General features: G+C 47.1%; 2 protein-coding genes across 3 annotated transcripts in view; both read left to right on the top strand.

The window, feature by feature from the left end:
• Positions 1 to 1,517: 1,517 nt before the first annotated feature.
• luc7l3 (LUC7-like 3 pre-mRNA splicing factor) lies at positions 1,518 to 9,872 on the top strand. 2 transcript variants are annotated; one of them, XM_080857029.1, is made up of 11 exons: positions 1,518 to 1,691; positions 3,168 to 3,234; positions 3,343 to 3,382; positions 3,484 to 3,628; positions 4,061 to 4,141; positions 4,468 to 4,572; positions 4,974 to 5,135; positions 5,637 to 5,992; positions 6,262 to 6,467; positions 7,111 to 7,310; positions 9,269 to 9,872. In XM_080857029.1, exons 1-10 carry the CDS (start codon positions 1,593 to 1,595, stop codon positions 7,275 to 7,277), a joined length of 1,428 nt encoding a protein of 475 aa, XP_080713155.1. In that variant the 5' UTR covers positions 1,518 to 1,592; the 3' UTR covers positions 7,278 to 7,310; positions 9,269 to 9,872. The 2 variants fall into 2 exon arrangements, with proteins under 2 accessions (XP_080713155.1, XP_080713154.1); XM_080857028.1 differs by having other exon boundaries at positions 7,111 to 9,350.
• Positions 9,873 to 11,698: 1,826 nt separating this feature from the next.
• The window catches only part of radil2a (Ras association and DIL domains 2a), a gene marked incomplete at its 5' end in the record, with an annotated part of 28,856 nt that continues 13,064 nt past the window's right edge, over positions 11,699 to 27,490 (top strand). Inside the window, 10 exons of the mRNA XM_080855888.1 lie at positions 11,699 to 11,826; positions 12,355 to 12,690; positions 13,229 to 13,464; positions 15,122 to 15,510; positions 17,444 to 18,148; positions 18,259 to 18,296; positions 19,213 to 19,436; positions 19,817 to 19,929; positions 23,481 to 23,700; positions 24,029 to 24,201. Of these exons, the coding sequence (XP_080712014.1) occupies positions 11,699 to 11,826; positions 12,355 to 12,690; positions 13,229 to 13,464; positions 15,122 to 15,510; positions 17,444 to 18,148; positions 18,259 to 18,296; positions 19,213 to 19,436; positions 19,817 to 19,929; positions 23,481 to 23,700; positions 24,029 to 24,201 (2,562 nt within the window). The remainder of the gene's footprint in view (positions 11,827 to 12,354; positions 12,691 to 13,228; positions 13,465 to 15,121; positions 15,511 to 17,443; positions 18,149 to 18,258; positions 18,297 to 19,212; positions 19,437 to 19,816; positions 19,930 to 23,480; positions 23,701 to 24,028; positions 24,202 to 27,490) is intronic.

Raw genomic sequence — 27,490 nt, 5'->3', positions numbered from 1 at the left:
GGGCAGACATGGTGCAGCCTGAGGTCAGATGAAATCAGGGTTGTAGGGTGGAGGCAAGAGATCAAATAGATTCTCTTTCACATCGAACCTCTTTGGAAACGGTTTCCAAGCAGGAACAACAGGGAGGAATGTAGATTACATTGAGAACCATAGGGATCAAATTCACACAAATTACACACACAAAAGACCTTAATAGCAAAGCAATGTAATAGTTCCCTTTTTTACTTCTACCTGATAGGCCATAGTTAAGGGTTTTCATAAGGGTCAGGAACACCAGCCATACAAGGCCCAAAAAGATCTCATACTTCATGATATCAGAAAGAACGCAATGACAGAAACAAAAGTCTAATATTCGTGTTTCCTCATTTAACACAACAAATGCTACCATGAACAAAATTTTTGGGACAGGGCAGGAGTGGATAGAACTGACCCAAAAATAGCCTGAACATGAACATTCCTTCTGTAATATAGCAACACAGGAACCAGAATTGAAATCCATCTGTACCCAGGCTGGTCCATTGGATTTTTAACAGATTGTGATAACTCAAACAAAACACAAAATAATGTGAAGTAGTAAATGTTTTTCAGTGGTACTCAACATTCTGAAAGAGAGGAAGGATACAAGTAATTGGAAAACATAAAATGTCAACACCTGACAGCAGGGCACACTGCAGGGCAATACATTTTGGCAAGATGAGCTGTGCCACCTGCTGGTAGTTTGTAAATAATGCATTTGACACTGGGTATGGATTCTAAAAGGCATGGGCCTAGTCGGTTTCACATGGCTTTTTAATTATCTGAGAAATTATTCACAAATGTTACATCTATATAGGTTGCATCAATTGTCTCAGACATTTGAGAGGAATTAAACTATATTGTGTTTATCAGCCTACACAGCACAAACACACTAGTATTTCCATTCAATATTTAGGTATGTTATTAACCTCTGCTGGGAGCTCAAAAGCCCTGGATTGAACAAGCTCACACTCTGTCATGTCATCATCACACATACTTGCATACCAGTCAAGACAAACATACAAAGGACAAATAATTAGGACAAAACCAATCGTTGGGAGGGGGAAAAAGACACAGGACAAGAACAAAGATTGTGTGCTAAAATTGTGGCTTTACTTGCATTCTGATATGTGTGTTAAAAGATGCAACAGGAGAGATGTGTACGGTAGTTGAATACCAAAACCTGAGAGCTACGACATTTTAAAATATGCAAGTGAGTAGGCCCATCACAACATAACTGCACATCTGGTTGAACTAGCTTGTGCACCTCAATAGAAATTAGCTGTCTTGCATTACCTGCCTAATATCATGCCGCCTACCACCATGAAGTTCTCCAATATTTTGATATAGCCTACCTCCCAGGTTGGGTCAACCGAGCAACTGGCTGAGGTGCTACGAAGTAATCGGAGAATCACATCTATCCTGCTATCACCCACATGCGCCTTGTGCATGCTGGGTAAAGTCTGTCGAAGCAGCTGCCATTTTGTTGCCGTTGTCGGAAGCATTAAGTTGCTGTGTCGAAGTTAAATGCTGAAAAATAAGCTTTTTGCGTGAATAGCGAACAACCTTCAGGCAAAATGCTTTCCGCAGCCCAGTTACTCGACGAGTTAATGGGCCGGGATAGAAATTTGGCCCCCGACGAGAAACGAAGTAATGTCCGCTGGGACCACGAGACTGTGAGTGAGCCACATAACGTTAACTTGTTATCTAGCATAGCTAACGCTAGCTGCCTTAGCTAGTTGTTGAGAATAGTATCGTGCCGATGGTAACTTGCAAGCCAGACATTTTCAACAACGGAAATAATGTGTCATGTATTAGTTTAAGTTTGAACATAAGACAAAGCAAACTACATTTACCTTACATCAGTCAGAATAGCTAGTTTCTCTTTAGTTACCATGCAGCCACATTGCTAACCGCTACCTAGTTAGCTAGGACCCAAACCATGGGGTAACATGTTAAAGAAGGGAGGTTTGCGTTAAATGAATGCTGAAATCACTGACACAATAGTCTTGCTGTATGTGTAACTCTGCGTGAAGAAACACGTTTCTAAGTTGTTCGTGTTGTTTGAAGGCTGTTAGTAATGGAGTAAAACAGTGCGCCTCTGTTCACATTAGCATACTATCGCCCAGCTAGCCATAGTTAGTTCCCGATGGAGTTATTGGATAGCTACGTCTAGCAAGCGGATTTGTTAGCAAGTTCGGTAGGAGGCTACAGTGGGCAACGAGGAGGTTCCGCAGCGACCTAGCAACCTTGTCTTGACTACGAGATGCAGTCAACCCAGAAGCCCACATGCTTTGCCCTGTTTAGCATCCATTCCCGCCCATTGTGCGACCTTCATTAACACAGGGTCAGTGTTACCCGTGGCATAATGCCGACATAATATTGGAATGTTAAACTTTGCCAACAGATGCAAGCTAGATTCATTTCAGACTCTCTCGGATTCATTGTCAGTTTACTGCAAACACTTGACACTAAGCAGTCTTCTCTAAAGTTAGCTTGCAGGCTAAGTGTTAGCGATGTTCTCAATGTCGATCGGACATGATCCCCATTTACCTGGTACACTGAGGGCTTATGAATTTAAACTGTAAGCAGACCTCGCTGGCGCAGTACACTAAGGTGGCCAAACTGCCATGTCGCATTAATAACATTCGTAAGTGTAGCCCAGATTTGGACACATGAGCAGCTGCATTAAGTTATGTTAATGCTAGACAAGACGGCTTCACCTGTTATGTTATATAACAGGCTGTGTCTGTCAGTCGCACCAGACGTTGAACTTACACAAGAGGGTTTGAATATTTGTAAAATTACTTCTGTGTTGATTCCACCGGATATTTTAATCATTGTTTAATTAGTCGTGTATCATTTTTGTTATTGCTAATAACTATTATTATAATTATTTGCAATTATGGAAACTTCTATATTCAAACACATCGAGTTTCATCTCTCATCAAGAATATGAGCACAGTTTTATATGGCAGAGGGTAATTTGTATGCTTCAAGGTGATTGATGAAATGAAAGTGGCAGGCAGAATCGGCCTTGAAGCAGTACTGTATCTGCATGTGTGCTGTTTGCCAGAGTTTAAGCTGTTTTTCATAGCGTTCTGTCAAGCAGGCTCCCTCACTCTCGGTTATGTGAATGTTCCCTTATCTAGGTATGTAAATATTACCTGTGTGGATTCTGTCCTGCCGAGCTATTCACAAACACCCGATCAGACTTGGGTAAGTTAAGAACACTAAAAAGTATTAGACACAAAACAATGACATAAACAAAATATGTCTTTATTGAGGGGGCATTTTGCTCATTTGTCTTACCTCTGTGGTTCACAGGTCCTTGTGAGAAGATCCATGATGAGAACCTGAGGAAACTGTAAGTTGTGTGTTGTGTCCTTATATGTGTTTAACAAATTGTGAACCGCCATATGTGGGTGGATGGGATGGGATGACATGCCAGGTCTTTGTGTGCGTCAGGTATGAAAAGAGTTCTCGCTTCATGAAGGAAGGTTATGAGCGGGACTTCCTGCGCTACCTGCAGAGTCTACTGGCTGAGGTGGAGCGGAGGATTCGCAGGGGCCACGCCCGGCTGGCCTTGTCACAGGCACAACAGAACGCCGCAGTAAGTTCCTCAGTGCAGTCTGTAACCTTGTAACCTTTAAAGCTAAAATAAGGCTATTAGCTTGGAGGAACTGTAAAACAATGCATACTTCTACATTTGGTGCATCTTGATTGTTCAGGTGGTTGTGTACCAATTTACAGCTAAATGTAAACCAATGCTGTGAACAATCTTCGAAAGACAAAAATGAATCATGCAATTTACAACAATGTTGCACAGTGCAGTCTTTTTTTGACATGTCATCAAAAGTATATGATGTTGTTTGCCACAGTATTTTGATTTTATGAGCAAAAACTACATGCCACGCCTTTAAGATGTGTGAAACATCAGCTTCTCTTTTAAAGAACAAACATTTGCCCTTCTGAAAAGGTTGTGTATTATATTAGCAGCATGCTTGGCTATGTACTGACCCGGCTATGTACTGATCCTTATTAGCAGGGTCCTGGTGGTCCATCAACCAAGAATGAGGAGAAGGCCCTGGTTCTGACAGAAAAGATCGAGGAGCTGGTCCTACAGGTAGGCCTGTGCGCTGTGTGAATGGGATGGTGCAATTGCAGTTGTGTTTTCAATTTACTCAAGCCCCCTGCCCAGCATATATTCTGTCCCCGCTCCAAGCACACTTGGTTGATATCGGTGTAATGAAAATGTGTTGGATTACCAACAATAGGTATGCTCAGCTAATCAAGACTTCCCAGAGGTCAAGAGTGCAAGCATGTTTGCAAAACAGAGAAAGAAGAAAACCATGCAGCCAAGGGGAGCCCAGTAGCAGGGCCGAGAACCACTGGGGTATAAAAACTGCTGTAGCTAACATCTGTATGTTTCCCATGTGATTTGCTGTGCAGATTGAGGAGCTTGGCTCTGAGGGTCGTGTGGAGGAGGCGCAAGGCATGATGAAGCTGGTGGAGCAGCTGAAGGACGAGAGGGAGGACCTCACCGCCAACCCCTCAGTGAGTCACACAGATGCACATCTGCTATCTCAAACACGCTCGTCCGCTCCCCATCATTCACTCCCCCACACATACCCACGCTTCAATATATTCCACAAGGCACTCGACAGCTGTCCCAACTCTGCATACTGTTAATGTGCAACATTCTTCCATATACCGGTACTCAGTCTCTTACACACATGCCCAGTATGTGCTGTCTGGAGGCGACTCATCTGGATTTTACTGTTGAATACTGATGAGAACAGACAGTAACACAGCTGACTTCTAAAACCTACCCATAACTTCATGACATTTATTTCCATCTTGCATGTTGTAGTTATGTTCAGTGTACCCTGACTACCTTAAAGTACACTGGATTTACTGACCGGTCTCCCTCTTCCCCCCCCCCCCACCTCCCCCAGACGATTGAGAGCTTTGCGGCTCAGGAGAAGCAGATGGAGGTGTGTGAGGTGTGCGGAGCCTTCCTTATCGTCGGTGACGCTCAGTCCCGGGTGGATGACCACCTGATGGGCAAGCAGCACATGGGCTACGCCAAGATCAAGTCTACTGTGGAGGAACTGAAGGTCAGTGTGTAATCATTGTAGATCACTCTTGACTTACTCTATTTGTGTTAGGAGTGCAACAGTAACCACATCACTGCCACAGGCTTTGAGCCCATCACCGCCATTAGAGGTCATAACAGATTTTGCCTTCCTTATCTGAGAGTGCTGCTATCCTCGCTTGGTCTGTGGTCTTGTCTTTGCGTATCTGGATATTTTTGAAAACTTTTACATACATAGACCAGTGATCGAGAAAAGGATCCTAAAACACCCAGACCTTTGCACTGAGCATACACATAGTATCTAGTTGGCGCATCACGTCATTATGACCTTCTGGTTTACTTACCATTACTTGCTTGAAAATCACAAACATGTAACTATAAGTGTCTGTTATTAGTGATCGGATTTAGTTGAACACATACCGATGATAATCCAAAATGAACAAATATCGGCCCTGGTTATTTAAGGACTAGATAATCGGCCAACCCCTACTATACTGTACTGATGGCCTGCTCCCTCTTGCAGGAGAAACTGCGGCGGCGTTCAGAGGAACCTGAGCTGCCAGAAGACAAAACACGCAAGGAGCGCGAAGTCCGGGAGCGCGAGCGGGAGGAGCGGGAGAAGAAACGCAAGGAAGAGGAGGAGAAAGAGAAAGAGAAGGAGCGAGAGAAGGAGAAGGAGAAAGAAAAGGAACGGGAGAGAGAGAGGGAGAAGGAAAGGGAAAGAGACCGTGAGCGTGAGAGGGACAGGGACCGTGAGCGACGAGGCAGACGAAGCAACTCCAACAGCAGACACTCCAGCCGGGCGTCAGACCGCCGGAGGAGCCGCTCGCGAGAGCGCAAACGTTCCAGGAGCAAGGACCGTGAAAGGAAACGCAGCAGGTAATACTGCCAATCACACATAACAAGCACTGTCGCTGGTCATTTAGGACCTCTTGATCTCCATAGTTTCAGAATAAATACGTGAGTATATTGTGTTACATAGTCAGTAGGGTGCAAACTCTGTGTCAAGATTATGACTTCATTGTTAATATCGCAGCCATTTATGACGTATTTAGGTGTCCATTTGAATGAGGTTGGTTAATGATCCCAGCCAAGAGAAGTGTGACTTTGAATAGATTAACTGAGGAGTGGTGTGTGTGTGGCCCCAGGAGTCGCGACAGAGAGAGGAGGCGCAGCAGCAGGGAGCGTTCCGACAGGAAGAGGCGCTCGCGCAGCCGGGAGAGGAAGAGGTCGCGCAGCTCGGAGCGCAAGTCCCACAAGCATCGCAGCCGAAGCAGGGACCGGGAGCGCGAGAGAGACAGAGACAAGGACCGGGACAAGGACAAGGACAAGGACAGATCCTCCAAAGACAAAGGTCAGAACAAGAAATGTACTTTTCCCCCTGTTTTTTTTTTTTTTCATTTTAACATGTAGTTGTTCTTAGATGCACAAGTTTACTTTAAAGGTTTTTCTCTGGTAGAAATCAGATACAAGGACAGATCCTCCAAAGACAAAGGTCAGAACAAGAAATGTACTTTTCCCCCTGTTTTTTTTTTTTTTCATTTTAACATGTAGTTGTTCTTAGATGCACAAGTTTACTTTAAAGGTTTTTCTCTGGTAGAAATCAGATACAAGTGGTCCAGAACTGTTGTAGGAGCCGGTCACTGTTTTAATGGTGGAACCTTTAAACGTGCACTTAAGACATACCTCTTTAATTTCCCCTATCACGCTTATATTTATCTGTTCTGTAGTGAGTTTGCTGTACATGTGTGCATGCCTTGTAATATGTTTTCACTTACTTGACCGTGTTTGTATCCAACCTCCCCTGCCCCATTTTCCTTCTGTGAGGCGCATTTTGTTACCTCCTGGTATGGAATGCGCCGTACAAATAAAGTTTCCTTTGATAAAGCTCGATATACTTAAAGTAGGGAGTGGGGGGGTGGTTATATTATCCTCAATAGACTTAGGACTTCCAGTCATCCGCTCTGTAGTAACACCCGTGCTGGCGTTTCCCCCAGACCACAAGGACGGTGAGGAGAAGCGCAGCAGCAAAAAGGCGCCATCAAGTGACGACAAGGCCAGCGAGCTCCCCAAGGCCGAGTCCATGGAGGTGGATGCCCCCAAAGCCGAGCTCAATGGCGCCCGCGAAGACATCCAATCTGAAGGTGACACTCAGTCCAATTAAAACTGATCTGATAGGACCTCAGATCAGGCCCAGGTAAGTGCAGACTCCCCCTCCAGCTTGGCTCTCTCCTCCCCCCACCCCCTCCTTCCTCCAACCCTCCTTGCCCATACCCCCAACCCCTCCTAATTGCCATCCCTAAATACCTCCCCCTCTTTACTTTCAGTTATGTCTTTTGATTTGTCTTCCTGTTTTTTTGGCTAGTGCATCGTAAGTATGCACTGAAGATGGAAGAAGGTAGAAAGAAACTCAAATCCAGAGGGAAAAGCCAGTGTAGCCCTGAGAAACATGCTCGGAGGTACTTCGTTTTGTATCGGTCATAACATTCATGTGTCTCTCTAGACCAGTTTCTCTTCCAAATTTTTAACTCTTGATATAACTTTTTTTGTGGCCATTGCTTTGTGCTGTCTGAAGCTGAACTGCTAATGAAAACCATCAATGCTGACAAACAGTAGCTCATAAGTCATATAAGCCCCATATATCAAGCATTACAAAATGGTATGTGTGTGTGTCTATACATGCTCAGACATATATAAGCACACGACATTTTTAAGTCCCTTTTCCCATATAAAGCAGTATTTTCAAACTCTCTACTGTCTTTTAAAGGTGTATCTGAAAATCTGAAAAAAAATATTGCTGACTCATTAATCCATTAAAATGCAGTCACGCCTCTCTTTCCTCCCAGTGACAAGGATGTGTGCCTTCTTTTTGTGCTTCATTGCCTTGCCTTTTAACACAGTGTTCTTAAACTGGACAAGCCAGGTAGCATTGTGGGAATGGAAGTATAGGGCTAATGAATAATTGCAGCTGACTTCCATACCTCATACCACAGCGTTGGTGTTGTGAGCGACTCTTCCCCCCCCTCATGAAAAAGCCAAATTAAAAATCAAGGATACTGTCAAACTGTGCAGGTACTCACCCAAGGTACTCCTTTCTTTACCCACATCCATATTTATTCTGAATGCTGTTGCCTGTGAACGTGTTTTCAGAAAGCTTGATGTACATTTGTTATTTTTTGTTTTCATTTTTGGTGAACATTTTTTTTATTATATTTTTTTTTATTATTTGTTATTGACACAGTTAAGATCTTTAGTTGAATTTTTTTGTGTTACAAGAAGGCTGACCACCAGAGAAACACAATTTCAAACAAACAAGCAATAAGTTGAATAAACCCGATTTTATATCCCCAAATCTCACACTCGGGCCTTTTTCTCCTTTGGACGAATGCACATGGTGTTAAAGCTAGTTGCTGTAGCTACAGCACAGTTTTAAGTTTTCGTGAAGGCCCAGACCTATCTGATCCATCTCTAGCTTTCAGTTTCATTATCACAGCCATTTCCCGTCTGTGGCATGACAAAGTGACAAACTGCTAAACTAAAGTGTTTTTAAAATCACCCTTTGCCACAGTCATACACTTAGAACTCTTCAACTGTGGGGCTGTGTGTAGTGAGATGGATTTCTGCATGCTGATTGAACAGATGAGGGGATATTAAACGGGATAGTCTTGCCTCCAGGTTGACATTTTCCACTTTAGATCCTCAGGCCTTGTGCTTTCCCTCAAATGTTTTTAACATGGCAAGCTACTTTTCTCTTTCTCTCTCTCTCTCGCTCTCTCTCTCTCTCTCAATCTATGTCCCTCTTTATCTCCCCCTTCTCTGTATCCTATTCTATCTATCTGTTTATATTTTTTACCTTTTGAGCATCAAATGCAAGCATAAAAGGGTTATACAGACTAGCTCATGATGTGCAGTGCACAACGTTTTCTAACGCAGTCAGATATGGGCTGTGCTCCTGGTTCATGTGGTTTACCCTGGTGTCGTAACTGTGGGGCCTGTGTGAAATGCCAGTGTTCCTTTTGAGAGGATTTCCTTTTTTCTTTTGACTTAGACTTTAAAGTGGTCTGTGGTGCTTATTGAACAGCTTGTTTGCTTGACGTGAACATGTGCCGTCTCCTGTTCTAATCGTGTTTCTCTCTGAACGTTTGTGCACGTCAGGACCCCTGGATCGGGCTGATGGGAGAACAGAAGAACCGAAGACCTCCCTGACCAGAACACGCAACTCTGCTGCTTAAAACAAGGTGAACCACAGATGTAGTGGCCTGTCGAAAATTAAAAATAATAAAACAAAACAAAAACAAACATAGCTAAATAAAACATGTTTTAAGAGAGGTTGCCATTTTTTGCAGCTACATTGACAGGACCTGTAGTGTTAATTTCTGTTAATTATGTCATTTTTCTTCTTAACTACTGCAATGAATTTAAACAAACGTACACGAAAACCAGGTAGAGGTCAACGTGTGTTTTAAGGTCTACACTTACTTTGTTTACCAGCATTCAGGATAGAAATAAAACCTGTACCTGTGGCATGTTCTTTCCTTATTTTAATTTTTTTTCAGTTTGTAAAGTAATGGTATTCATGTCACTACTTTTTGCCCTTCAGTCTCGGGTTTGAAGCATCTGTACAGTGTTAGGAATGGAAAACAAAAAGGTTTCTTTTCTCTCTCTTTCCCTCTGTAAGGCATACCACAAACAATTCATTCACGTTTAGGTTTGAGAAGTGAACTATTTTATTTTTTCATTTTTGTTCAAATCTTAAGAACATGTAATTGTCTTGAATAAAATGTTAGAAAATGAACCGTCTCTTCATTGTGTCCTTGAGTGTTCAACTGGGGGTGGGTTTCAGTATGTACACACACATTAGATGCTGATAAATAATTTTCATGAAAGTCACAGTCTTGGCCATTTCTTTAACACTTGTGACTGACTAATAATCAAAATTGCATTCCTTGTGGTGGATTTTACAATGAATTATTATCTCTCAAAAAGGGCATTTTCCCATGAGCTGGAACATTAAACCCTAAATCTGCCCTTGAAGTTTGAACTATCTTGACCACATGTGGAATAGGCCAAAATGAGGACTGGGCCAAACTACATTTAGTTCTCCAATTTTGGCGTTTACTTGCAGCATGGTTAAGGGACCTGTATGACTCCAGCATAGATAAAGTCTTATGTCTATGGACTCCAGAACTGATAACATTGCCATCTGATTTATCTTATTAGTCCATGTCGTAAGATCATGGTGTCTGCCTACAGGATTGCCAACGAGATGAAAGATTTAAAAACAGTTGAGGTGTTCCCTGAGCAGTTGAATAACTTAGGGTTAGGCTTTATTTGGCCCCGAGTATGTTCATCCACTTACTGTGCAGTATCGACCCGCTATTTAACCGGCAGGGGGCGTACTTTCTCTATTGGAGAGAGATGCAAGTGCAGGTACAGCGGTTAATATATTCCCCAAACCAAAGCACCTAACGAACGGTATTGCGGAGTAGGGTCTGTCTTGCAATGTTCTGGATCACTTGGAGTAATAGAGAATGGGCTGGGCAGATTCTAGACTCCGACCAACTATTGCACTTTCTCACACCGGGCAAAGGAAATCCTTTCCCACCCTTCCCTTTCCTCAAATCCTGCTCCCTCTACCCATGACGAGGGAATAGTTCAGGCATCAAATGTTGTGTCTGTACATTCATTTCACAGTTCAATATAGCCCACTTTATTGTGTCTAACAGGAGAAACTTACCTTTCAAACACTTAAATTCGCTGACAAAGATTTACTACAGACGCTGATATGTTGAAGTACCGCCTCACAGCTGGGCTCAGGGTCTGTAAAAAGCTTTCAAGATAAATATTGATTCATTAACAATTTCACCTTGATATTACTACCATACAAATCCTTATACCAGGCATCGTAAACTCTTTCCAATGACTGAGTTGTCTCCGCCCGTTCTAAAATGACGTCAGGAACTCAGCCCGCTAGTCGCAACTTTTTAAAACCGTCCCACACTGAGCAGGTCGAGATGGGCTGTTGACGCTGGATAAACCGGTGGAATTAATTTGTCAGGTCTAAATAACGTAAATCTCTTTTGAAACCATACTTGAACAAGCTGATTTCCTTCATTCATTTAAGGCCGTGTTGGAAAGACCAGGCAAAACGTGCCTTCAAGACGTGCAACAGTGGCTTGGCATGCCGCTCTATTACGTGGAACAGGTTTTTAACTTAATTAAACAAAACTGTCGGATCCTGGATAGCACTGCAATTTACTCTTTTTAAACGGCCATGGATTATTTTCGTTCTGCAAGAAACGGACTAACTTTACGCTTTGCGATGCCTGGAAGTATCAGGGACTGAAACTCTGGATAAAGTTGGAGACCATAGCCATTGGCATTTACTATGGGAGAGTCAGCGTGCGAAAGGGAATATAACGTTAGCTCTCTGAAAAGATATGGTTCTTCGACAAGATTATCGTACGCTTTTAAGTAGGCGTTTTGTCAATACTTTTTCTTTATCTTTACCAGAGACCTTATTTGCGTCCTAAAGCAATTCAAGCAAATACGTGTACCCAGCTATAACCTCAACAAGTTATCAACATGATTTCAGAGGAACGGAGTAACCACATCGCCAAGCAAGCCCTCAGTTTTCCTGTTAGTTTGTTGATCCGCTCACCAAAAAGACGCCTGGCCAAGCTCGGAAGAAAGTCAAGCAATGGCTCTTTACAGTAAGTTATGACTAGTTAGACTGTCTGTGGCCTTTTTTTGTTCATTTTGTGGTGGGACATGGTTATCGAAATGCACGCCCGGTCGAGTGTGTTTTAGTTTAATTTCAGCCATGGCAGTTAACATTTGGCTAGATGTTCTGCCGAAGTCTGGGCAGTACAAATGGACAATTGTTACATCTTAAACGTGAAAAATCTACTCATCTCTAAAAGGCTATTGCATGTCTCATTGGATGCCTATGGACCACACAACATGGAAATGTAGGAGTTATTTGGCTTAACATTGAAAATATGTTGCAAAGTGGATGATTTATCATCTCGCATTAGTCTTTGTTGCAGTCATTAATGATAATTTATGCATATGCTGTTGAGTTTGTGTGAAGTTCCATCTACTCTCCCTTGATGGAATGCTTTTAAGGTGAGATGGACAGAGATGATGCAAAAAGTCAGACAGAACACTGTGCAGACACACCACCAAGCTTTTAGACCTTAATTGCTATCTCTTTCTCCGTCCTTCTTTGTCTCTATCAGATCCAACACCTCTGACAGCACCACGCGCTCACTGGAGAGCTCCACAGGCGTGCGGCAGCCGGCCAAGAACAAAATCCGTCGCCACAACAACCGGCTTTCCACCGTGTTCAATCGCAGCCCTCTCCTCCGGGACAGCGGGAGCAGGAGCCTGGGCGGGGTAGGGGACGGGAGCCAGCCCAGCGTGGCCGACGATCCCGCCGAGCTGTCCAGCCAGACGTCTGCACCGGGGATCCTGAAAATCTTCGGCAGCGACATCTGCCAAGGCACCAACTACAAGAGCGTGCTGGCCACGACTCGCTCTAGTGCCAAGGAGCTAATCAAAGAGGCCCTGGAGAGGTGAGCACTGAGCAGCGTAGTTGGTTACACTCTAGAAATGTCATGGGCGTTACTGTGGCTTGGATGGTCGACCGGTCAACTGGCACTAGCAGTGTGATCTCTGCTTCCCAAGCGTTCATGTGGAAGTGGCCATAAGCCAAATACTGAACATCTAATTGCTCCTTTTTGTGTCCTTTGAATCCCTGACTCTGCTGTTGGTAAGGGCGAGTGAGGCTAAAGGAAAGGCTTGCAAACCACTTTTACTGTTTTGTTACGCTCAAGATGAATGTATGCCTGAATATTGTTCCCATTTACATTGGTAAGTCTTGGGTATCCCTAGCACTGCATGTGTCTTTGTTATTGGTCTTAACCATTATTGAGCACACAAGATTTAAATGAGTTTGGTCAGTGCAATCAGGCTTATTCATCTTCGGAGAAACCCCAGCCCTCTAGTGTCCACCATGCCCTGGAGCTGGATTGAGAAACACCAAATCACCACACTGTGTTCAGAAAGAGCCTTGGAAGCTCCATCTCTGACTGGCCTGTTCTGGCTCTACAGATACTGCCTGGAGAAAGAAAATGTGGCTGACTACGTGCTCTGCGACGTGATTGGCCAGACTGGCGCCGACCTCCAGTGGAAGACTGAGTGCTTCCGGGTCGTGGGGGACTACGAGCGACCACTCATGCTGCAGGCGCTGTGGAAACCAAAACAGGGCCTGTCCAGGCGCTTCGAGATCCAAAGGAGGGCCACTGTGGAGGAGCATAGCGCCCGGGAAACTGACAACGTCACAGCAGGTAGGCCACCTGAACTGAACTGAGAAACGTCAAATCATACTGAGTTTGGAAAGAGCGTGGACTGGCCTCAGTAGAGAATTCCACTGGTTTGGGCTTAAGTTAGCTCCACCTTTGGCTGGTCTGATTTGTTGAATCACGTCAGCCTTTTTACGCACTCCCTCTTAACACTGATAATGGGACCTCTCTCAATAGATTGTGACACCTTCGCATCCTCTTGTGTCATTGTCCCCTACAATTGGGCTGTTCAGGAAGAGAGGGGCCCCCTCATAATTGCAGTTTATAGGTTGCTCCTGTCAGATATTTCCCACCGGACTGGACAGAGGGATGTGTGTGTGTGTGTGTGTGTGTGTGTGTGTGTTGTGTGTGTGTGTGTGTGTGTGTGTGTGTGTGTGTGTGTGTGTGTGTGTGTGTGTGTGTGTGTGTGTGTGTGTGTGTGTGTGTGTGTGTGTGTGTGTGTGTGTGCGTGCTTTAATGTGTCCCACGACACAGTTTGTTTATCTTTCCGCTGGCGCTTTCTTCCTGCAGTCAAGGGAATGTGTGGTGGTCTTGTTGACTTTGGCTCGGGACATGTTGTGGTTCTCACCCCTCTTGATGTGTGTGTGTGTGAGAGTGAGTGTGTGTGAGTGTGTAATTCAACTTTTGAGGGGAAAGTGAGTGCCCTCATTGCAGTTTAAACCATGCGGAACGAGAGAAGCGCCCACTTCCATGGCCGATAACCTGTCCCCCATACTGAGGTGGACAGAGTGATTGTTGCGTTATGCTAGTTCTAATCGCCTGCTCATGTGAGATAAAGAGAGAGAGCGAGAGAGGGAGAGAGAATACGTCTTGTTCTTTCACTCAGGATTTCCTCCTTTGTTTTTTTTTCGTTTTTTTTCAGCCCTCTTTTGCAGGCCTGGCACTGATGAAGTCCCTGTGCTGTTTGCTTAGAGGAGGTGTTATCAGGTCACCCTTGGCCCCTGCTTCTTTTTCTCTCTCTCTTGTTCTCTTTCTACTTTTAATCCTTAATGTTTTGCTTTGTGCATAGCCTTTGAATGACATTTGTCTTTATCACTTGGCAATTAATGAGTGTGGGAACTGTGCTTCAAACTGCTGAGAAGCGTTTCTCTGTCCAGAACGGGAGGCTATCTGGTCAGATACACACCTGATAGCTGTGGCTTTAATCACCTATAGTATATATGCAATCATCTGGCCATTGTTCTAAAGGCCATGGCTTTGGTAACACAGGAGACTGTTCTCAGTTGTGCTGGTTGTCCCTGGTTTCAGGCATTGTGACCATAGTCTGAACATAAACATCTAAAGCATCTAATGAGGTCAAAGTTATGAAGGTAAAATGAGTAACCTTCTTTTGCAACATCCCTGTCATCAGTGCTTGATCTGGTTGTTGGATACTCACATGTAGATAGCTAGATAGATTGAGTACTTTCTTGATCTTCAAAGGGTAATTGTAGAACTGTATACAGTATTACAGGAACACTGAACAAGGAGAGGAGGGATTTGGAGAAATGCTTTAATATCCATCAGATGAATAAAAGAATGTTGGAATGAAGTAATTTGGCGTCTCAGTGCACTGTCGGAGAGTCATGGTGCTTCATTAAAGTGTTATGTGTCATCGCCTCCTGGTCCTCAACCCCTTGCTGGCTCTCTGTCCTCTCCTCAGGCCTCAATGCCCAGGCCCGAAAGCTGCAGCGCGGGCGCTCGCGCGTCACCTCCCTGTTCGTGGACGGCAGCGAGGGCGAGGTCGACGGGCCGCCCATCTGGAGAAGCCTGAGCGACATGGACGTGTCGGCCATGGGCCAGGAGGCGGTCCGTGTCCGGCGGGCCCTCGGGGGTCCCCGGGTCCCCAGTGCAGCGGTGACCCCCCCGGAGAGCCCCGGGATGCTGGAGAGCCCCGAGGCCACGGAGGCGGATGTGGACGCGGAGGCACGGAGCCGGCGCACGGAGAAGGAGGAGACCGAGAGCAGCGACGACAACAGCACGCAGTACTCCATCCATCCGCCCTTCGACTTCCCCTACTTCCTACTACTGCAGGGCTACAGTTACAGACAGGTGAGACCCCCCATCACCCCCATCCCCATCCCATCTGCACTTGTTTACTCTGTGGTGGCTTTTTTTCTCTCCTACACGCGACAGACACATTTCTGATTGGCGTTTGTTAGGTAACTTCTCTTTACTGGATGAGCTAATGCCCTCTGTAATCGGGATATATCTCATTAATTCATTAAAGTTCCCTCAAGGTCATCTGGAGTCCCTCAGCAGGTTCAGAGAGTGACCTAAGGCATGCTGGGTGCTGGGTTGTATTGGCACGCGATGTGCTGTGGGATTGGACATCTATGTTTAAACCCGTGAAGAACATCCCCTGGTGCTGTCAAACCTAGGCTGCTTTAGACCACGCCTGGAGGATGTGGGGAGTTTAGTGTGTAGTGTGAGGTAAGCGCAGGGTGTTGGAGGGTTAAGGTTAGAGCATGGTGCCTCCTGCAGAAATAGCCTCTGTGTGTGTGTGTGTGTGTGTGTGTGTGTGTGTGTGTGTGTGAGAGAGAGAGAGTGGTTTAAGCAGACTCAAAGCCATGCGGGAGCCAAGTGACCAGTATGTCCCCAGTCCCCCCCCCCCCCCCCCCCCGGGGCACTCCCATGCCCGCTGGAGTGGAAGATAGAGGGGGAAAAAAATCGTCTTCTGCTATGAGAGGCAGAACCGTCCATTAGCAGAGCACACAAAGAAGAACATGTCTGTCCCCCGTGTTCTAGCGCCAGAGCTGCCAGTCTCTAATGAACATGCAGAGATCCCAGATTACAGGCCAGCGGAAACACAATATCCCACACTGACACCCACAAAGCTCTCTCTCTCTCTCTCTCTTACTCACTCACACACACACACACACACACACACACACACACACACACACAAACCTTCACAAACATCAGTGCTTTCAAAATATTATTCATTCTCTGGCTCTCTCTGGCTCCACCTCAGCTGAGAAAAACAGGGCCCTTGCTCAATGCCTGTTGATACTTCAGCCTCTCTCTGATAAAGTGGTTTGCTCAGCTCATTCCTGCCCGGTAATGCCCTAGTGTTTCTGCCAGGGTAGCTGAGGTGAACCTGTTAGCCAAAGCAGAGGATGGATGGGGGAGAGGACGGGGGGTGGGGGACGGGGGACGGGGGACGGGGGACGTCCACTGTGTTGTTTGTCCCTCACAGCAAGCAGTTGGGATAACAGAGACAAGTCCAGTGCAGTGTGGACACAGTAGCTCATATTAATTGGACGTCAGTGTGCTGGACTCCCTCCAGCCAAAGTAGCTAGTCCAGTCCCACAGGTACTTCTCCGCGAGACCCATGTGAATGCCCTCCTGTTACTGGGTAACCTGTTGTTCCTCCTAATTAGCCGATCGTGTTTGTTGTCCTTGGGGGCCATTGTCAGAGGCCACAGTGTACATACAGTGAACATTCCAGAAGAGTGAGGCAGGCTGAGAGCCTGTAATTTGGGCTGAGGTCATGGAGGTTTTGGAGTCAGTGATCGCTGAGTAATACTGCGATAATGACACTGCTTTATGACGGTCACCTGAGGGGTCACATTTTTGTGTGCGTGTGTGTGTGTGTGTGTGTTCTGGGTGCTACTGGGAAAGGAAATGAATGTTATAACATTTTGTTCATGTCAAAACATCCTGTTTCTGTCTTACGGCCACCATAAAGTGTCCATCCCCTATCAGTTAAACGGATTAATAATTGATATTGAATGCAATTGTTAGAGGTTGCTTGTGGCCTAGTGTTTTTAGTACTGTATGTTATGAATATTTACAGTGCTAACCATAACAAGTGAAACCAATGAGTCAAACGGAAAAGCAACCATAAACATGAACATAAAGGAAGACCGACGCTGAGGTCCTTCGTCAAATATCAGATTAGGGGTCGAGGAGTCCCTGTCTCTGTGCTGGTTAGAGTAAGATCAGTGCTGTCTCTGTACTGACTGCGCCCCCTCCACCCCAGGACTTTGTCATCTACCTAATGAGTGGGAGCAGCTGTGTGTTTGGCTGCTGCGCTGAGCACCGCCAGGGCGAGGATGAGGAGCGGCTGAAGGTGGATGTGCTGCTCTTCGCCCCGGACGTGCTTCCGCAGCACTGTCGCGTGCGTCGCCAAGAGGACGTCCATGACGACAACGGCAGCGAGGGCGGGGACGGCGGCAGGCGCACCCTCACCATGCTGGAGCCCATCCAGGGGGCGGAGGTGACCCACAACGGCGTGCCCCTGAAGCACGAGGCGCTCCTCAGCCCCGGAGACCTGGTGGGCCTGGGCCAGCATTACCTTTTCATGTTCAAGGACCCCACGGCCTCCGACGCCCCTCGCACCCCTGCCTGGGTCACCTGGCTGTGCCCGGCCAGCGAGACCTCTGAGGGGGGGCCCAGGAAGACGGGCAGGGCCCTCAGCGGCAGGAGCAGGAGGAGGGTTGGGAGGCCGCTCGTGCACTGGAGGGACCTGGAGGGCCGCGAACTCTGCCTGTTGTACGCTCTGCCGCAGGAGGACCGGCTCCTGGAGGAGATCCTGGTGGCGGTGGACACGGCGGGCGAGGACCCCAAGCTCACGCCAGCCTTCCTGCTGTGCCTGTGCATCCAGCACTCAGCTGCCCATTTTAAGATGGCCGACCTCCGCCGGCTGCTCCTGCACATTGCCAGCCAGATCCAGCTGGCTATGTGGGTGAGTTGCGTGCAGTTTTGACATACTCTTTTTTACCCTGTAGTGTGTGTTAACAGTGTAAGTTTATCCAAGGCTTTTGTCCAAGTCTTACTGAATGTATCCCCTAACAGGAGAGAACCAAAGAATTGGCCTTCATCCAACCAGACAGGTATGCATGTTCTGACGATTCACTTTGCATGTTCCCAGACATTTAAAACACTCCACTTTTTAGTTTTTTAAGTCAGTTTGTATTGCAAAAATACTTAATCTAAATATGAAGAGTTTAGTCAAATCCAGTGCTCCATTGAAACAAGCAGTTTTTGAAGGGCCTGGGCAGTTGTTCATGGTTAATGTTCAACCTTATGTACTCAAAAATGTTCTCAGCTTATCTTAACAGATCTGATGCAGATCATGATGTCATCTTCTCATTTCCTCTTCCTGAAGACGTTTGTCAATATAGGAAACTCCTCTATCTATTTTGTCCCTAATATGACATTAACAGACATGAGCTAATTTTATGCCAAACCCCATTGCTGTGAGCGTGTGTGAGGTGAACTGAGTCTCCATCATTGGGACTGGTCTGGCTACATCTCTCCCAGCCGTGTTGATTAAAACATGACCCCCGAGGCAGTTCCTCTTCCTTCAGGGAACCGAAGGCATTTCCACCAATGCGGCAGGGACGCAGCTGCTCTTCCTGTGTAGTCGAGTGACTGCACAACCTCTGAACCGATTTCAAGGAAGAAACCATGTGATTTCTAGGATTGCATTACCGGACTTAAAAATTAGTCATAAGGCACAAGTGGCTACAGTTTGAAGTAATGTAGGGCTAGTTTGCAGAGCAGCGTGAAGCTACACCACATGTTGCCTTCTTGGAATAAGAAATTAGATGTGTTTTTTGTTTGCATTATCCCTCATGTTCACATGGTCTTGATGTTGAATGTGAGATGGGCTCAGAATAGAATTGTGTGTAATGGGAATATACTATACCATACCATACCATATCATACTAAACTAAACTATACTATACTAAACTGTGGTCTAAATCTGCTGGTCTGTGAGTAAATGTTCTGGGGACTGTTCTGCAGGGGCTCCAGTGTGGAGGCGGAGGAGCTGGACGAGGTGCACCCACTCGGCATGGCCCAGCTGGTCCCAGGCCTGCAGCCGCTGGTGCTGTGGATGGCCAACTCCATCGAGCTGCTGCACTTCATCCAGCACGAGGTGCCCCTGCTGCTGCCCTGGGGTCAGAACAGCGCGCAGCAGGAGGGGGGGGAGCACTCGGAGGACGAGCTGGAGGGCCAGCCCGGCACAGGTACCAGGCCCTTTTCTACCGCAGGAACCATTTTACTACTTATGAACTTCTTTAAGGACCTCAGAGGCTGGGTCAGAACCTTTTTCTAAATCCTTAATCCGTAATGAAACTTGAACCAGGGAGTGGCTTGTTGTTTAGGCTTTTTTGTAGATTTAACTGACAATGTTCATTGGACCAGTAGCCCTTTGAACAGAGTGCATGTTCAGAATGCTTGTCAAAACTGGCATACCAATGCTGTTCTGGGTTGCTTTGTGTAGTATGCTCCCAGCTAGGGTGCATTTTCACGGGTCATTTGTGTAATGGGTAATGGGGAGCGTGTAGATGGCTCACCAGCACCATGTTGACCTCTGACCTCTCACCACTCCTGCTTCCCTCAACAGGCCTCTCCGACTCCCAGATCCTGTCCACTCGCACGGCCAGCGAGGAGGCCATGACCGTGCTGGAGGAGGTCATCATGTTCACCTTCCAACAGTGCGTCTATTACCTCACCAAAGTAAGCACCACTTCTTATAAATGATTCTCTCTTTCTCACTCACTCACTCACTCACTCACTCACTCACTCACTCACTCACTCACACACACACACACACACACACACACACACACACACACACACACACACACACACACACACACCGGCACAGAAGCTAGCAAATCAAATGGATGCTCCAGTTTCAATCGCTCATGCAGATGTAGCCATTCCTAGACCCCTACAAGGACCGGGGACCTTTCTGTAGATGGTGGAATATGTGCAACAGGACGTGAGACTTCTGTAAACACCATTCTTCCCTGCCTGTGCTGGCTGCCTGGAGAAGAAAAGAGTCTCGAACAAGCCGCTGGAAAACATACAGTTTTTCCATGCTGCTTTAAGCTAAAGACCAGTGTGTGTGTGTGTGTGTGTGTGTGTGTGTGTGTGTGTGTGTGTGTGTGAGAGAGTGTGTGTGTATGAGAGAGAGAGAGAGAGTGTGTGTGTGTGTGTGATAAAGAGAGTGTGTTTTTAAGTGTTTGTTTTTGATTCTTTTCAAATGATAGGACATGCTATCTCTCTCACCCAAAGACAATAACCAGCTATTTCCTTTGGGTTTAGTCCATTTCATAACCAAAAGTTCCCTTCATTGCATGGCATCTATGGTCTGAGAGGGGATAGTTTTCTTCTGGACACATGCGTCCAGTATACGCTGTTTCTGTTTGTTTTTGTTCGAGACTCTACTTTGAAGCATTTCTTCCTGTGGATAATGCTTGGCTCCTTAAAATGGATTGTTTGTTGGTACTCTAAACAACAATACGAGGCATTCCGCTGCACAATAAGGCAGAGGGAATAGAGGCGCCTAGTGCTGGCCAATCAGGGCCTCCCCAGCACAACCTAGACCACAGGCCGCCCACTCCTCTTCTTTTCCTTCTCTTTCATCCTCTGTGTTCCACTCCATCCTTCTCTCTCCTCTACAGTAAGGTATTCTCTTTTATTCCTTTTCAGCTCTCTCTCTCTCTCTTGCTCTGTCTCTCTCTCTATCTAACCGTGCTCCTCTTCTATTTTCTTTTTCTTTCCGTCCCTCCATCCAAACACCAGCCCACAACACTGGGCGGGGTGGATCTGTGGTGGCCCGTCACCATGGCAACTGCGGCCCCGACGACTACCTCTCCAGTGCAGAGCGTGGCATGCCGAGATCTGCTTGTTTTGGTTCGCTCGGTGTCACTTTCCTGTCGCTTCAGTCAAGGCCAACCAGTCGCACCGCCTGTCACAATTGCTCATTGTGACTGCCTTAGCAACCCCCCCCCCCCCCCCCCCACTGTCCCCCACACAGACTGTGTTGTGTGGTGATGACAAGTTATGTATCGGTGCCACGCCTGACCTGAACAGATTAGACAGCTGTCACTTGATGTGTGTCATGCCGTAATACACAATACTTGGTCCTAGACAGTTTGGCTGTGTGGGCCTGTGCTGGGTCCAGAGCAATGGGGGAAACAGCTGTGGCCTGCACTGCGTCGGACCAGAACACTGCCCTCACCAGCCCTGTTTCCGGCCCAGGAAAAGCACCATCTACATGCATAGCAAAGGGGAGAGTGAGAGAGTGGGAGTGAAAGTGTGAGAGGGGGAGGGGGAAATTTGTGATGGGAAATGTGAAAAGACACAGAATGGAAGAACAGAGTGTAACTGAAAAGGATGGAATTCACTATGCACAAATTCCTGAGCCTGTTCAGAGGAAACCGTTACAACAGCCTTTGATCGATGAGGTCAGGGGCGAAGTAACAATAAGAGCTGTGCAATGCGTCAGGCTTCATGTTCGGCGGGGTTGTGCCCCAGTAGATTGCCACCAACCCCTGGGGGTGTGTTTTTGTCTCTCTTCAGCAACCCCTGCACTCTGCCAGCCAGACCACCTCAGAGTAACAGGCGAGTCAGTGGGGTGAGCTGGCGTGACCGCTGGTTTTCCCGAAAGGCTCCAGTAAGCTCAAGGCTTTCAGTCCCTTCTCTCTTCCTCCCAGTCACCAGCAGTGCTCTTGTGTGTACTGGCACATAGGAACACACACACACACACACACACACACACACACACCGCCCACAGGAGAACTGATGACACAACCCTGGAAAACTGAAAGGGGAATGCCTCTGTGGTAGGGAGGGTAAAAACTGTGTGTGTGTGAGTTCGAGAGAGAAAGAGAGTGTTTTCATTGTGTGCGTGTTGGGGGGGGGGCACAGCGAGACAAAAGAGCTGTAGTGCCTGAGTGATGAGCCTCCCCCCCCCCCCCCCTGTCTGCCCTCCCCAGGCCAGCGGTGCAGGGTATTTAAGAGGCCATGGCTTTAATCAGCCACGTCTCCACACTGCCTTTATTAAAGACTAAGGGCTGGGCCAGGGAGACGCTCTGTTTTGGAAATGTAATCACTTTATGGTTTTGGGTGTTGGTGAGTGTGTGTGTGTGTGTGTGTGTGTGTGTGTGTTGTTATTTTGGGTTTATTTATGTCATGTTTTTAAAGTCCCCGTTGTTGTTGGCCAGAGAAGACTTGGCTTTTGTCCTGTTTTATGTCCCCATTTGTCTTTGTCCCAATGCTCACGTTGTCAGGTTGGGGGGGGGAAACGGAATATCCTGCTTTGTTTCCGGTACAGTCTGTGAACCCCACCCCCCCAAACACACACACACACACACACATGCACACCAGGATCAGATCTCATTGAAATTATCCCTGAGGCAGTCTTGCTTTCAACTAAGTCAAGGCTTACGATTCATTGCCTCTCATAGAATGACACAAACAGAGGGATTACATTTACGCTAGTCAGCTTAGCCTATCTGGCCTTTAATCTTCATTGTTGCGAGAATTACCTGAAGTGCATTCAAGAGCGAGTCTGGAATCACGGGGTAGTAGAGCATATGTCCTGTACTGTGTATGTGCTGTGCGTGAGTTGTGAGTGCTTTTTAGGAAGAGCCTTATCTCCCTCTAGTCCCTTAAAGTCTCAATTTCCCAGTGAGGGGCTCAACCGTCATGGGTGTACCTCATGGCTCCAGTCATAGGCATGGAATCTGCCTATGCAGGGCGGGGGGGCTGTTTCCCTGCCTCCTCCTGTTCCTCCCTGGCATCAGGCTTTAGAGTGAGCCCACGTGGGCCTAAGAGAGAGCGCTGCTGGCCAGTCCAGTAGGGAGAACAGAGAAGGTTCCGGCATTCCTGAGCCGTGACAGCAGCGAGTACCTGCTCGCCTCTGTCCTCCTGGTGATGTGTGAGGAAAGGAGTCGCCCCGTCCGGTGAAACACAGGGGGGGTGTGGTGTCTCTGGAAGTGTGTGATGCTGAAAAGGTGTGAAGGAGGAGTCCTCTTCCAGTTCTCTTCCAGTCTTTTGGTATTTTCCAAAGGATACCAAAATCATGTTCTCCATCCTTCTATAAAACAGTCGAGAGCTTAGCTGTACATAACCAATTTTAAATTTGTTTTTATGTCATAATATTAACTCTTATTTCTCTCCCTTCCCACTCTTTCTGTTTTGTTCGCTCTCTTTTCTTTCTTTCTTTCTTTCTGTCTTTCTGTCATCCATGTCTTTCTCCCTCTCTTATTCTGCAGAGCATGTATGCAGCGCTGCCAGGGCTGCTGGACAGTAACCCGTTCTCGGAGAGCGGTCAGCTGCGCGTGCCGGCAGGCGTGAGCGCCGTGCTGGAGGTCCTGCAGGGGGCGCTGCAGCTGCTGCAGGCCTTCCAGGTGCACGGCCAGATCTCCTCCCAGCTGCTGGCCTACCTGTTCTTCTTCACCAATGCCTCGCTTTTCAACACGCTCATGGAGAGAGGTGAGTACTCAGTGATTTAGAGGGAATAGAGAAAAACGCATTTAAAAAAGAGCTTTCTTTTCTTTATGGTGGGGAGAGGCCAACCAGTGTAATCTTAACATGACATGGGTTGCCTTTTGAAGACATACCACTCATTCCTCTTGGCTATGTCAGGGGAAATGCTTGGCTGTGTGTTTCCCCACTCTATCTCTTAGGGAAGCTTACAGATTGTTATATATAATCATGTAGTAGTTGAGTGCTGTACATTTTGTGTTCCATTCTTTTTAGAGGAGAGGTTTGGTGAATGCCTGATTGTTTGTCTTGTTCCCACCCACCCTCGTTTCTCCAGGTTCTGGGGGCGGGTTCTACCAGTGGTCCCGTGGGGTTCAGATCCGTGCCAACCTGGACCTGCTCATGGACTGGATCCAGGGGACTGGGCTGGGGGATCTTGCCACAGAATATTTCCAGAAGCTCTCCTCTGCCGTCAACCTGCTGGCCACCCCCAAGGAGAACCTGCTTCAGGTCGGCTATTCCTCACCCTCAACAAGCACAAACACACACTCTCACACACACACACACACACACACACACTTCAAAGTCCCAAAGCTCCGGCCTGGCTTACTCACTGCCCCTGCTCAGACCGACCAGCCGTGAAGCATTAGTCAAATCCAAGATCCCGACAGGACTCCGAGCAGAGTACATTCAGCAGAACCCAGAGAACTAAATCCACCTTAATTAACCCGTTACATCATCGACCAAACCCCCCAGCTTCTGCCTCTCCTCTGAGACACAGCAGCGCTGGCGGCATCTTCTGTCTGGATAGGAATGCGGCAGCACGGGCGCCACCAGGCTGGTATCGATGAGAAGCAGAGTGCTGAAGCCAGGAATGTATGACTCACTGATTATGTCAGCTGTAGGAGTGATAAGTAGGGAGGAAGAGTGTGTTTATGTGTGTGTGTGCGCGCGGGACTGCGTGTGAGTGTGTCTCGTCCCGCCTCCTGTCTGTCAGACATGGAAATCACCTCAGCCTCAGGACACCTCATCCCATCCCATCCCTACACGCTCTGGTCTTATGCAAACACTCCGGGCGTTAGGCGTCTGTTTCACATTAAATCTGTTTTCACGGCCGCTGGTGATCTAATGGAAGACTGCTTACAGATCTCGCAGTCTTACTGTTTTTACACCTACGTGTCTCACAAAAGGTCTAACTAGGGCACACCTTCCGGAAAATAAACTGGCTATTGCTGTGAGACAAGCCTGACTGGGAAAATTCCGCCAGGCTGACATCTGGTTTACGACCGGCAGCCACTTCAGAGGCTCCCATAAAACAGCAGTGAGAGTAAGAAGGTGGCGGATGACCACACCGGTCTCCTGGTTGGTTATTAAACACCTTCACAATTTACTTCACACCAGGAGCTCTGTTTCAGCAGCAGCCTGGAGACAGAGAGCTGCAGTAGCGTAGTGTGGTGTGGTGTAGTTTGGTTTGGATTGGATTGGTGTCCATGAAAGCTCCTCGGAAGACCTGATGCAGTCAGAAGTGAATCCCTCTTTAAGAGCAGTAGTTGTGCTGTAATCCAGACAGAGTAGGGAATCTTATTTACTCTCTCTTTCTTTCCCTCGCTCGCTCACTCACTCATTCACTTACTAACTCCCTCCCTCCCTTTCTCGCTCTCATCCTCTCTCTTTCTCTGTTTGACTTGTGTGAAGTGGAGCTCCGGGTGACTTCACTGAGGCACTTAAGGCCATAAAGGCCCTGACACTTGGCGAGAGCGCTCCCGTCCCACAGCGCCAAGCAGGAACAAAGGAGCCAGCCTGCAGACCCAACGCAAGACTCGTTCCCATGAGCTATAAGGGAAAAGAGATGGCAGCTGTTTCCCCCCCAGAGAGGGAAGCTAGTGATAAGGAGAGCTGAGCAGGTGGGGGAGTCTCATAGATAAGGTCTGTCTGGTTACTGAGAGGTCTGGGCAGAGATGAGGATGAAGTATATAGAAGGGTACACTGTTTTCCTACAAAGCAGGGGTCCACTTGAATTTAGTTTGAGCCAGTCTTCTGTCGTTACAGGTCAAGGACTATTTTGTTAAGAATAACAAGCAGCACTTGGATGTAGGAATGTATTATTGTTAAATGTTTTGTGTGCTGGTGGATTCCTCACTACTTCTACACTGGGAAGCGGTACAGTTATGTGTCCCAGCGCTGTTCTCAGTTGAGATGCGCTGCACGTTTGTGTCATTGAGAAGATCAAGGGTTGGTTTCACTACGTTACGTTACACTCTGGTGTTGTCCTCCTGCAAATGAGCTTTGACTTTAACGCCCTGTAAACTCATTACAGAGTCACACCAAAGACAGAGGGGCAAGCCAGTGGGGATTTGGCTGCAAGCTGTCCTTTTTAAAAGTAATCAGGATCACAGGGAATCGAGAGTGAGGAGAGTCTAGACGAGAGAGAGAGGAGAGACATGGTGAACAGAAGATAAGTAGTTCCCAGAAGGTGCAGAGACTCCTTGTTCTCATCAGTGCCTGAGCAACAAGCTCCCTGACTCATCTAGTGAACATCCCATCCTTTTCTCTTTCTTTCTCTCTCTCTCTGTTCTTTCTGTTCTCTGCGGTGCTTAGTTCTGAAAGAAAAAAGGGGAAAAAACACACACAACGAACAAAGACGACATGAACTAAAAGTATTTCTTCTGTCAGCATCTTCCTCTTTTAAAAGGCTCCTCTGACGCAGACTTGAGAGAGTTGGTCCAGCACCATGGGGGAAAAGCTCTTGATGGTGGTGATTTTTCAGAGCAGGGAGGGCTGCAGTTGTAGTGTCTCCGAGGCTGGCTCCACTTGGCTACGCCTACAGGGTTAGCTCATACTTAGTGGCTTTTTTTTTGCCTTCCCCACTCTTCTGTCTCTTTCTGTTAAATCCCAGAGCACTGCTGCTCTTGTCTGGTTATTTATTCACCATTTCTCTCCCCATCTGTTGGTCACAAGGGGCCACGCCCTGACGCTGGTGTGATTCTGGTGTGAGCGTTGTGGTGCCCTGTTAACTGACGGAGGAGAAGCCAGTCAAGACGCTAAGTCACCATTCAAGATCCTCGTCACCATTCAGTCTTCCCTAGCCCTGCTGCACCAGATACGTTAGAGACTCAGCTGAGGAGTTCACTAGTTCAACTAAAGCCCCTTAAGAGTTTAGTCTGTAAGTCATTGACTTTCGAGGCCTACTGTCCACACACTGGGATGCCTGGAAACCTTCCTCCCTCAGCAGGGATTTTTCCACTGTGGGGGATTGGAGTGGGGATGAAGGAACGTGCTCTCCCTTACAGCGGAGGCCTTTGGATGGCCCCTTGCTGGCTGGCTGGCTGGATGGCGTGCCAGGGCAGTGGAGTCAGAGCTTGGTTTCTCCATTATCTTACCCAAACGCTGCTGCAAACGCACTAATGATAGGCTGTGGCTAGGCAGTGATAGGCAGTGTGTGTTTGTGTGCACGTATGCACTTGTCTGTGTGTGTGTGTGCGTGTGTGCGTGTGAGAGAGAGAAACAGAGAGAGAGAGAGAGAGAGGTAGAGTGAGACTAATGAGTGAGCTGGAGGGTGATCATCTTGCCTCTGAGTGTGTGTGTGTGTGTGTGTGTGTGTGTGTGTGTGTGTGTGTGTGTGTGTGTGTGTGTGTGTGTGTGTGTGTGCAAGAAAGAGAGAGAGAGAGAGAGAGAGAGGGACAGAGTAAGACTAATGATGAAAGAGATGGAGGGAGGGTGATCACCTATCTCAGAGGAGAGTCTTGTCAGAGGAGTCTATTACTGATGGCGGTGCCGGTACTTCACTCGACAAACTGCA

Source organism: Sprattus sprattus (genome assembly GCF_963457725.1).
Source record: "Sprattus sprattus genome assembly, chromosome: 18".
Classification (NCBI taxonomy): Eukaryota; Metazoa; Chordata; class Actinopteri; order Clupeiformes; family Clupeidae; genus Sprattus; species Sprattus sprattus.
Note: the sequence above shows the minus strand (reverse complement) of the source record. Positions and strands in the feature narration are given on the sequence as shown.

What these genes read in the sequence shown, in the direction of transcription:
- luc7l3 (XM_080857029.1), top strand. Translation starts at nt 1,593, where the DNA reads ATGCTTTCCGCAGCCCAGTTACTCGACGAGTTAATGGGCCGGGATAGA. An exon ending in TCCGCTGGGACCACGAGACT is followed by an intron (nt 1,692 to 3,167) that starts GTGAGTGAGCCA and finishes TCCCTTATCTAG; the next exon opens with GTATGTAAATATTACCTGTG. An exon ending in GATGAGAACCTGAGGAAACT is followed by an intron (nt 3,383 to 3,483) that starts GTAAGTTGTGTG and finishes TGTGTGCGTCAG; the next exon opens with GTATGAAAAGAGTTCTCGCT.